Below are 12,180 nucleotides of genomic sequence, written 5' to 3' on the forward strand. Positions count from 1 at the left end.
GGGACTTGAGTCAATGGGAGATATGGGTATGTGGGTGAGCAAATAATGCAGAATTGACCCCCAGTTCACTCATTCAAGGACAATGTTAATCTGTGGTAATACTGAGAACAGAACCCAGGAGTCCCATCCACTAAGCAGATGTAAATACAGAGACAGAGATCCAACAAAAATTATACCTATGAAAAACAATTGTACTCCAAAACACACCACTGTAAATATTAATTAAGATAATATGGTTGAATCTTAGCCACATATGGGTCCAAACCAAAACCTTAGATCTATTCTGGGTGACTTTAGATTCCGATATAAGCGTCACGTCAATGCTTATCCTTACAACATACAAATAAATTCTAGATCTGAAAACCCCCAGATTTTAAGGGTCTTCAAATTGGATCTGGATCCATATGTGATCTGGAGCTACTTTTGTTTGAACTGAAACCCCCTGTGATTACAGCTATGACTGTCTTTGCCAACGTTCCCAAAGATCATCAACAAATTTAAAACAAACAAGTTTGTTAATTCAAGAGTATTTCATTTGAGTAGGAAATATAAATTTTACAAGCTGAATTGCCAGCAGACAGCTGACATAGTCTCTCTTTCTCTCTCAATATTTATCCATATTATCTTCTGAAGCTCAAAAACTCCCTAACTCAGAACTTACATAATTCTAAACCACTATGTTCAGTTACACTACACAGAATGAGTCTGATTCTGTAACTCCTCCCTGAAGATATAATTACTGGCAGTTTTAATAATTATTTGAGACCATAAAAAAGAAACATGAAATACAAAAATATTTTATAGCTGTTTAAGTATTGTCAGCAGGGTGTCACTTCCCATTTGTATTGCATGACACAGCCAAGCTCAAGAGGAAAAGGAAATAATAGTAAGAGGAAATGATAAGAGGAAAACCCAGACTTCTCTGAAATGGATATTGTCACACTGCAAAGCAACCAGTAAAGAAGGATGTGTTGAGCTGTCATCTTCCTTCCCCCAGACACTAATGATATTGCCACTTCCATGGTTCACCTGAGCTCTACCTGCAGAGGATATGGAGACCAGCAAAAGTGACCGTAGGTGTCACCCTCTGAAACCTACTACGAGCTTGGTGCAGTTAGATGTATAACTTGATATTTTCTGTTTGTAGCACAGATTTCAAAGCTACTTACTGTTGTGATCATAGTGCTATGGCTCTCTAAAGCTTATTCTCATTGGAAATGGGGAGAGACAATTCTAATACTTCTGTATAATATATTCCCTGTGAGCGTGCATGCCTGCACGCACGGGTGAGAGCAAGGAGTATATGTACAGGTGCACACGGTTTTAGATTGGATTGGAAGGTTTTCCTTAAATCGAATTATTATTATAGTGACTATCTGTGCATGCAAAGTACACAAATATACAAGACACAATAATTAAAATTTCTATTTAAAGGAAACCTTCCAATCCAATCTAAAACCATGTGTGCCTTTACACATACACCTTGCCGACACACACAGAATATATTATACAGATGTATGAGAATCATCTCTCCCCATTTCCCATGAGAATAAGCCTTAGAGAGCCATAGCACAATGGGCACAACAGTAAGTAGCTTTGAAATCCATGCAACAAACAGAAAATATTAAGCTACACATCTAACTGCAACCAGCTCCCTGGTAGGTTTTATAGGATGACACCTAAGGTCACTTTTGCTGCACTGCAGCAACTCTGCACAGCATTAATGTTTGATAGCTTAGTTCTGGAAAGCTTTTGGTTTCCTTGCACTATCCTCTTAAAATCAGCAGAGGGCACAATTGTACTTTCACGTATAAGCCCCCTGCAGTCATGTACACATAAAAGTCTTCTCGTGCAGTGCTATTGATCAAAACCAAACATATAACAGAAATAATGGTTACGCTACCTTGGAAGATGTTAACAAGAAATTACATTTACATGGACAAACATTAATAATTAAAATCATACTTTTTTGAAATCAGGAAAGACAAGAGCAATTTAATTGAGTCCAGTGATAACTGTGCTTGTTTTTCTGTAGAAGAAAGCTGAAACCAATCTCTGGCCTTTCAAGACTTGACACTATTTTTTAAAGATAGACAAAACCTTACAGTTGCTGAGCAAGTTGAAGGATAAGTGTGCCAGAGAAATTGATCACATTAAACCAATAGGAAAACCTGCAGTTGGCACTCCCTAACTTTACAAATAGAAATAAATGATCCTTAAAATGAGATCTGATCATCCCTGTGCTATATCTTTATGAGATAATGCCCTCATATTTAACAACCCATTTAAGACCATGCTTAACTTTAAGCACCTGAGGAGTCACACAGTCTTCCATGGGCAATTCATACATAAGGATAAGCACATTGCTCGAGTGCTTTGCTGAATGGGAGCCATAGCACTGCATTCAGATTGTACTTTCTCAGGCTTCTTTGACATCGAGGAAATTAAATATTTTTAAGGGAGTTTAATGCTTTACATTTTCACCTTTAAAAGAGGCCAATGTTTACAAATTTTCAAGCAAATATATCAATGAAAATCATTCATTGGCTTTACAGAATTAGCACACAGTTCAGCAGCTGTCTTTGCTAGGTGCGAAAAAAGACAAGGGGGGCTGCTTATCTGGAGATCCCAGGCAGAGGTGAAAAACAGACTTCAGAACATTAGAAGTATGAATCAGATTGTACTATGGATCAAATGCAACCCTTGCATAAGCACTCAACTCCATCGAAACAACTGAGATTGCATCAGGACTGAAATTGTCCCTGTGGTTCCATTGTGAAATTGGTCCCTAAGTGCCCTTTTCTATTGACATCAACAGTATAGGATCAAATCCTAAGAGTTCAGACCTCCAGTGCATGATCGGTAATTATTAAAATTTCCCTAACTCATTATTCTAGTTATTATCAGTTATGTGTATTACCCTAGTGCCTTGGAGCCCTATATCCATACAACATGGGGGTTTAAACCTCAGAAGCAATGTCCTTGTTTCTTATTATGTTGCCATTGTATCCTGTAAAGCTGAGCAAATAAATCATAAGCTGTAATGTATTCCATTAATTTTTCTCCCTATCCAGTTTGTGCATCATTCACTAACAGGTCACGGATTTCTTGAATTTATTAGTTATTTGAAATTAGGTATTGAATAATGTCTGTAAATAATTCTGAATCTGTGTGCATAGTGTATTGTGAGTTTTTAAGACTTGCAATGCAAGCTAGATTGGATACACAAGCAACTTAGTAGGTTCCCTTTCCCTGACAAAATGAAACTCTTGGAATCAGGTACTTAGGCTAAACAGTCCAGTTACAAATTGGAAACTGGCTTTCCTTAAACGGCCACTTAAAATCCACTATTGAGTAATGAGCAAGTGACCATTCTTGCTAGCATTCTCCTTTGCTAGAATATTTTCAGGACTCAGACACAATAGAGAGGCAAACATAGTTAAAGTAAGTTTGTTTAAAAATATGAATCAATGTAAATACTTCAATTAATATTGAATGTATCAACTTTATAAAAGCCCAGATCTGAAGCCTATTGAAGTCAATGGGAGCCTTTCCATTTACTTACATGAAATTTGGGCAGGGCCCTAAACTGGCTACAGCAGAGTTTTGGTGGATTGTACAGTGGTCATAGTCATAAAATGAAGCATGTGACTCTAGCCTGCTTTGCTCCAGCAGATCAGTAAGGAAACTTGTGCAATGATCATACATTTGGGGAAAGATTTATTCCTGGTGAGTTAGAAATTAAAGCAGTGGGATTACTTTGTGGGTGAAACTGGCTCAACTGAGCCTGTCAGTACTGAATCAACCACTACATGTGTGTCTTCTACCCCCCACCCTCCCAAAAAATGTTTTAAAAATTATTTGTTGTGTTAAAGAGATTTTATAAACAGCACTTAATAAATAATACCTAATCATAAATGATTCATTGAAATGCTCCACGGCACAAGCAGGTGACTGCCATAGCACTTCCAGTCTGAGTGCACTAAAATTCATCTGATATTGGAAGCACAGATGGAAGGAACCTAAAAGGAACTTGCAACTACCATATTACTGTTAAAAAGAGCTGATAAAAATGCCATTTATTTTTGTGGGAAGTGTAAAAACTTTTTCCCCCTACTAATTTTCAGTTTTTAGATTTTGTTTCTGTTTTCTAAACCTGTTTTCAGTGAATTCTTTGGCTTTTGGTAAAAATTGTAGGTTTTCATAAAAAGCCCAAAACTTTTCACTAATAATATTTTGGTTTCCAGCTTCCAATTTTTCATTGAAGAACTGGAAAAATTTGACAAAAATCCATTTTGGCCAAAAGGTCATTTTGGGCCTTTTTTATTATTGAATTTTTTCCAACATAAAACAAGCAAACAAAATTTAACCAACAGATCTGAGACAAGAGTGCATGATTATAAAGATTACTTTAAACCAACTGCATCAAATGACACTGCTAATGATATTCAGGATCTGACTTCAGTGGGAGTGTTGTCGAAATAAGGACTGCAGTGTTAGTCCCTAATAAATTTCATAGGTACAAAATATCCTCCGATCCAACTTGTAAGGAATGTTCTTTAACATAATTTTTTTTAAAAGCGTGTCAAAACTTACCTAATAAGAGTTTGTTTTTATCTTTGCAGCCTGGCGTGTTCCAAGGGTTGGTGCAGGAAGCCCAGGGTAATACAGGGACAAAGGATGCAAAAAGGTAGAAAAGTGTGTAGCACATAATAATATTATAGTATATGGCTATTAGAACAGAGATGATCAGCATAGCAATGCCACAGCCTGAAAAAGAAAGGAGACGAAAGGCTAGTACAATCATATGTATTCATGATTACAAACATATACTATCAATGGACTGTAAAATATCCAAACCTGACCTATCATAAACAGAAAGACATTTTTCAGCTGTTGCACATGCAAAAAACATTTCACAGGTGGCCCAGCAACAACACCCCAGTGTTGGCTATGCAAGTCACTTATTGAATACAGATCAGTCTATATTTTTTCAAAATCTGTTATATAAAATAACGATATAATTGTGAAATCTAACACAAAATATTACTTGAATTTCCTAAGAAAGAGGGCAAGGTCAAGTGAAGACTGCAATGCATGGTTCAAGTGACAATGCCATACCAAATAAAGTCCTTTACAAATGTCTGTTAAAGCTTCAGGCAACTCAAAATTCTCGACAGAAGTTCCCTCAAAGATAAAGGGAGATGGGGAGAGGGAGGCTGAGGCTCACCTTGTAAGGCCGGGATAGCTTTCCAGACAGACACAGGTCCCTGACTAGCAAACTGCCCCAATGAAACTTCCAGGAAGAAAATGGGTATTCCAGCTAGAGCCAACATCATCAAGTAGGGGATGAGAAATGCACCTTGGGGGAAAGAGAAGAAAGATCTGAACTGCAGCGAGAAAGTGCTCAAACTGTGTAATTCTCAGCATCAAACAGCATTCAAGTTAACAAAGATTCGTGGTATTTAGGAAGCCTTAAGAGAACCTACTCCAATCGAGTATTAGCCTATGAAAAAGAACACCGCGTACTTGTTTAGAGGGGACACTGTAGGGCGTTTTGTTTCAGTAAATGCATCTTAAACATACTGGTCACCGCCATGCGTTTGACTAACTCATTAAGAAGGGCTAGTACGGTGTCTTGAGAAAAGTCCTGTTCTAATTATTTGAATCGCTCCTTATTCATTCTCCAGGAGCATTACGAATTTATTTCTATACTTTGCCACATTCCAGGGTTTCTTATTTTGCCTAGAAATGAATACCAGGCTCGCTGCAGGTGGTGACGCTAATTAATTAAATCGGGGTTAATTCCCCTCATCATCAAACTGCAACTGTGTCTTGCTTCCTTGTCTGTGTTTGAAAGGAACCAGTCTCAGGTGAGCGTGAGGGCAAGAGTCATTAGTGCAACCACCTGGAGTGATCAGTGTGGGGGATAAGGCAACTTTACACCCATTCTGCGGAGATCCTGGTGTATTAGAACAAGGGATCTAAATCGAGGCTGAGATGAGCCATGCTCATCTGTGTGCTCTTCTGTAACAGCTGAGCTGGTGGTGCTCGCCCAGAAGGGGTAACAAAGAGAGTGCCAGTCGCTGTCCCTCTCCGATGTTGTCTGTCTTTTTTTCTTTTAATCTTTCTAATAACACAATTGTATTCAACAGGAAATTGGTTAACGCCAGCAAACCCTAGAAAGGCTTGGGAAGAGTCATTACATGCCGTACATACAAGACTTCCCAGCAGAACCTCTGTATGGAAGGCTTCACGAATTTGCGTGACCTCCACTATAGACAGTTACTAACTACTGCCAGAGCAGGTGAGCCAGATCTCAAGGCACTAAATGGGCTTCTTTGGAAAAGTCACTTATTCATCTTGGCTGCTTCCTTGATGAGGATAAAAGTTTGTTTAAATATATATTGGTTGCATTCCTGGAGTTTATTTCCAAATAATTTCCAAATCAGTGATTTAAACTATTAGGGATCCCTTTCAAAGAGTTTAGTCTCACGACTGCAGGAAAACTGCTCTTAAAGGGGAGGATTTATGGTTGTGTGCAATTCGGTAATGCACAGTTCGATATATGCAGAGAATATACACACAGGCACATACACATTCCATGGCAAAATACTGTATCGGCTTGAGTGCAATAGGGAAAAGATGAAGCCCTAGATTCTGACTGTCATAAGATAAACATGTTTTCATCCAGTAAGAAAATACCAAATTCAGTACGATCCTTGATTTATCATATTCACAGTAAACTCCAATACGTGCGGAAAATGTGATTTTTTTAAAAAGGGGGGCGGAATAAAACCCATAATTTTACATACACTTATTTCTGCCAAAGAATGAGTTACTGAACTCCGCTATTTAAAGGATGTACAGTGAAATTCCTATACATTTCCTTTTATAAAATTAATAAAGGAATTTCACTGTACATCCTTTATATAGCGGAGTTCAGTAACTCATTCTTTGGCAGAAATGTGAATGATCCACTTCTCACAAACTGAAGGATTTTTAGTCTTTCTGGTATTTTAAACAATTACACGCGTCCACGATATTTTACCTTATGACAGTGGTAAGTCTAAGAGTAGCTTGATTACCGCAACTGTTTTTCTTTTTTAAAAAAAGCCCGCTAATTGTCTGTAAGACTTCGTTGGACGCAACAGAAAAAACTATTTTAATCGAATTCAATGTTTAAGTCAAATTGCGTTTTCTATAATAAAACGGTTTAAGCAACACAGAACTGCACACTGCTTTTTCATCACATTTTATGTGTGTGTTACTTTGCTGAACATTATTCAGACTTTTTAAAAATTACTATTTCTCGGGTAGCGGAATGGGTTTTAAAATAAATGCGCAGTTCAACCTAAAATATTATTGAGGGTTGATTTTGATTCAGATTTGGCAGAGATTTCCCCTTATTTTATACTTACTTTGGGTTCCTGTTTTACCTTCGCATTCCAAAGCCAAGTATTTGGATTAGAACCGCTTCTGGGCGATTGAATTTAAATTCACATATTTATTTTGTTTTTATTTGTACTTTGGCTGGAATGTTCTTAGTCAAGTGAAATCCGTTGCTCAAATTTTATCAACCTGTTTGTTCATTTCCTCTGTCTCTGGCCAGTATTAACTAGGAAAGCATCTCCTCTAAAAAATGCTAAGAACATGCTATTTTCTAAGGGCCATTGATAAAGTTAATTTTAGCTTTTAAAAAACGATGGTCTGGTGTAGCCCTAAATCTTTGATTGACACAGGATAGTCGTTGCTATGTTTTGAAGAGCAGGTGTTGGGGGAGGTCTTTTCCCAGGCACTTTCCTCTCGCCCCCCTCCCCTTTCCCCCACCCCTCCCCGCCCCGACAAGTTATTTGCTGGCTCAGTATCGCTTGAAGAGCAGCAGGGTGTATAAAGACAGGAAAAGCCATACCTCCCCCATTCTTAAAGGCCAGGTACGGGAACCTCCAGACATTGCCCAGCCCCACTGCATAACCCACCATGGAGAGGATGAAGTCCATCTTGCTAGACCAGTTCCCTCGGGCTTTATTTTCATCCCCTTTATCGTCATCCTGAAGGGTGAAGAGGAAAAACACATTGATCTGAAAACAGCCATGTTGACAAACAAAAATATCAGGTTTGCAATTAGCTGGCCCCGCAAGAGGACATTATTACAGACCAGCTGCTGCGGGAAGGTGTGAGAGAGAAAACATCCAATACAAAGAGATATTACTATATATAACAAGCAGACTCCTCGTCTTCACCCTCCCACCCCCCATGCAGTCTACACCAATAATTCTGTGCTCTCTCGGTTTCATTGCATACAATCACCTAGCTCTGGATCTGGTTCCTGTTGAGGATTTTTGTCATTGATTTCAGTGGAAGCAACAGAGGACCTCAGTCTGGGCATTGTTTCAAATTGAGGAGGGATTGGTGATAGCGAGAACTATTCGGCCCAGTGCTTCTTAATCCTTCCATGTGAGTTCAATGAACAGTCCTGAATTTTCTCCTGGTGTATCTGATATTTAAATTCTAGGGCCCTGAATTTTCATTCCAGCCCCTGACCGATGGGCAGAGAACTGATTTCTGTTGCGATTCTTTCTGGGGAAAAAAAAATCTAACCCAGGTCAGATATATTTGGCTTGTAGCTGAGAGGCTTTGCTCTTCTGCTGATCGTGCTGCTCTAAGGAGAAGGATCCCGCAGTGAGACAAAGCTGATTGGTCCTCAGGAGTCAGATCCTGCGCACCAGTAGAGTCAGGAGAACACCACCACCACCACGGTTTGGTAGCATGGAAACATCCTTTAGTCTAGTATAAAGCTAGGCCTTCTCGCTCTCTCCCGCTTCACCCCACCCCAGCAAAAGATCTTTGTTGAATGACCCCGGGCCGCCTCTCTTAAATATCAATGTCCCCAGTCTATGTGGAAGAGAAAGCGCAGCGCCATTCCTATCGCATTGGTAATACCAAGGAGCTCTGAACCCCGGATAAGGCTGTCTCCCAGATTATAATCCACTGGGAGAGGCCCCTGCTAGGGGAGAGTGTCAGGTGCGCGTTAGCCACATTTTCACATCGTTCAGCAATGCCTGGGAGCCGCTCACTGATCCTAAATAACGATTGAGCTGCCTGAGAGGGAATGATTGATCACCAATCCCAGCCCGGTGGCTGGTCAGGGACAGGTTTGGTAGGGTTTGCGGAATGGCTGGCTGATTTTGTTCTTGTTTTTGGTTACAGCTTCCAATGCGTTACAACGGGCAATAACATTCGCAGAGGTGATAGCGCAATGCAAAGCCTTTATAAACGGGGCCAGTGAATGGCAAGGCAATCTCTGGGCATTTGATGCCAGAAAGGGGGAGTGGACCTGAAAAAAACTAGGTAAACAAACTTTTCCTCCTAGCGTGAAGGAGACCAAGTGCAACCGAATTCAACCACAAGTGTTCTGAGCTTCGTTATTTCGTTCCAGGCAAATTCGGATCATTTTTATCGCCCATTTTAAGAGAACCACCCCATTGCAGCTGAGCTTTAGGGGCAGGCACCGCTCAATACCCGCCTTTGAATTAGCTTGGAACTATCGATCATCCATGTTCATATTGCTAACAAATTATTATTAATCAGCAGTAAAGAGACTCCCGTCGCATAATTTCAGTCACACCATTTTCTTTCTATAAAGGGGCCCTTTTGAGAGGGAGAGATTATCAGTAGTTACTCCCTTGGACTGTGCCCAACTCAGCCTTTTTTGTGTTAGGCATTTAGAGCTTGGAATCCAAATACATATGTACTTCAACGAGCTTTGCTCAATGTGTCAACACACATGTGATCCACGCGGTTCACTTAGAGATGGGGAAAGCGACAGAGAAATAACTTACCCCGTTAACACTGCCAGGCAGAACAGAAGTGTTCCCATCTGTGCCCAGAACCACGGTGCTCTGGCTCATGGTCACCCAACCGCTGTTGGCATTGTTTTGCTCCAGTGTGCTCTTACCAAGACTTTGATTAGCTTCGCCGTCTGTGCTTTGCAAAGGGGGGATTTTGCAGTGAAGAATATTGGCTTGCCCTTGGTTTCCTGCACTGGGGATGTTCTTTAGCGGAAAGGTTTCTACAGAATCCTTTCGGGTGGTGGAGTTGGCTTGGACTGGGGTGCTGCTGAGCTTGCAGATCCCAATTTTGGTCCTCTCAAAATCGTTCTGTTTGGCTTCTTCAGATAGAGAGATTTTGTTGTCGCTGGAGAGAGATCTGGAGACCTTGGCCAACTGGGATGGGGCTTTTGAAGGTAGGTTCTGCTGCTCATTTTCGGGGCTGGTTCGTATAACTCCCTCACCTTCAATTTGTCCAAGGGCAACTGTTTCAGGGCTGTTGACAAGCTGCTTGTTCATATCCTTTTGACTGGTGTAATCCTAAAATGACAACATAACATACTTTACACCCCCCCCCAAAAAAAGCGTTGAGATTTTGTTTTTTGATTTTTCACAAATAAGCACTGTGCATAAAACTGCGATGCAATTTTGCTGGTAACAGTGGTTAGGAACGTTTTGCAGTATTTTCAGTCTACACGGCTCTCCTCGGTCGCCTTATCACATTAAACGCTAATATTCTGAGAAGATAACCGGGAGACAAAAATAATAGAGACTGCAAACCTGTAATTCTACACAATGTTTCCACAGCTCTGCGCCTCCAAACCTTGTTGGATTTCACATCACGACTGTAGAATGCTCCCTTCCCCTATCACCGTTGCAGAAAGATTCTTTAATTTTACGCCCCATTTCCTTTCTGTCATTCAACAATGCACACTGGCTTTTTTATAGGCAATAAACAAGCTGCCCTGTAGGCAGCTAGAGATGCTGGAACCAAACGGAATAGTATTGGTTAGCATTCCCGATATGCCCAGTGAAGTTACTACATTCATTCTAAATATTGAAAAAAAGACAACACGATGAAGGGATATTCTATACCATAACAAATGCTGGCTTATTATTCTAAAATAAGCTTTCGAAATCATGCTCGTTTTAAAGATCTAAAATTTTCGAAAATAGCAGATAGCCTGATTGTTTGTAACTAGCAATACTCAACCAAACAAGCTGGTAAATCTCACCATTTGACAATTTCTTGTTAAAAATGTGTGCCCCTTTTTGTTTTACACTGTCATATTTCAAAGGAAGAAAAGTGCCCGATGCAGTTTTCTTTGTATGTATTCTTATCTTTAACAATCTCCAAACCCACACAGTGTCAGCTAATGAAACATCTGCATAGAGCTCGACAGCGATTTTACTGAGCTCTGAAGTACATACGTTTCTGAATACGTTCCCTTTCTTTTCTTATGTTGGCTATATTATAGGTTGTGAAGGTTTTTTCCATAGCGGAAAGTAGCCTTTCAGAACCCTGGACAGTTCCCATTTGAAACAAGTTCCTTCACCTACAACCCAGAATACTTTTGCATGACGGTTACTCTCTACATGAAGTAATATGTGAAATTAACAAATAGAAACTACATAGAGTATAGCCAAAGTAAATTCTAAAAAAAAACTGCCCCCCCCCCCGCCACACACACCTTCACCACATCTCAAAAACGGAAAAAGAAGCACTTACCATGTCTTAAATAGCAACAGATTGAACTGGTGGAGGTAAAAACAGCAGTACAGGCGATTGATAGACTGAATTTTGCTCAGCCAAGAGCAAAGCTTTCTATAGCTCCTTGGGAAAGATTGGGTTTGCGTCAGTGCAGAGCAAGGTGCCCTTCGTTTGACATTTTCTTGATAATAAGAGTTTGATAAATCATTACCCTTGGATTCAGATTTTAAAGGGACAAGAAGAAGCCAGAGCGCCGGCTAGCTGTCACTCAGGTACGAGTGGGATTGCGTGTTCAATGTGATTCATATGGGGCTGACTACTAAACCAAACCCAGCAAGAGCAGAACTTTCTTGCTGGTAATTAGGAGGAACATGTGAGAAACACGTCCTACTGCACCCAAAGCAGAAGAGCCAAGAGAAGAAGCCTTTCATCCCTCTCTCTCTCTCGTTCTTATTGTTTCTGATTCAGCATTCGATATTCCTTGTCCCTGGATCTCTGCATCTGACAATGATTCCAACAATAAAACATTGTTATTCATATAATACTTAGAGTGGCTTCTTCCTCCACCTCACTTTACACTATTAGACAATAACAAGTTAACGTGTTTATTATTACTGCACCACAGAGGGGTGAAAGCCC

At 40.1% G+C, this 12,180-nt stretch overlaps 1 protein-coding gene across 1 annotated transcript in view; it reads right to left on the reverse strand.

Annotated features, from left to right (window-relative positions):
- SLC6A5 (solute carrier family 6 member 5) overlaps window positions 1–11,811 on the reverse strand; it is a 55,266-nt gene extending 43,455 nt beyond the window's left edge. The window contains exons 1-5 of the mRNA XM_074955197.1: window positions 11,560–11,811; window positions 9,843–10,370; window positions 7,913–8,051; window positions 5,231–5,362; window positions 4,597–4,770 (exon numbers count right to left, since the gene is read on the reverse strand). Of these exons, the coding sequence (XP_074811298.1) occupies window positions 4,597–4,770; window positions 5,231–5,362; window positions 7,913–8,051; window positions 9,843–10,370; window positions 11,560–11,562 (976 nt within the window). The 5' untranslated portion in view covers window positions 11,563–11,811. The remainder of the gene's footprint in view (window positions 1–4,596; window positions 4,771–5,230; window positions 5,363–7,912; window positions 8,052–9,842; window positions 10,371–11,559) is intronic.
- Between the last annotated feature and the right edge of the window lie 369 nt (window positions 11,812–12,180).

The sequence above is a fragment of the Natator depressus genome, chromosome 6 (assembly GCF_965152275.1).
Source record: "Natator depressus isolate rNatDep1 chromosome 6, rNatDep2.hap1, whole genome shotgun sequence".
Lineage (NCBI taxonomy): Eukaryota > Metazoa > Chordata > Testudines > Cheloniidae > Natator > Natator depressus.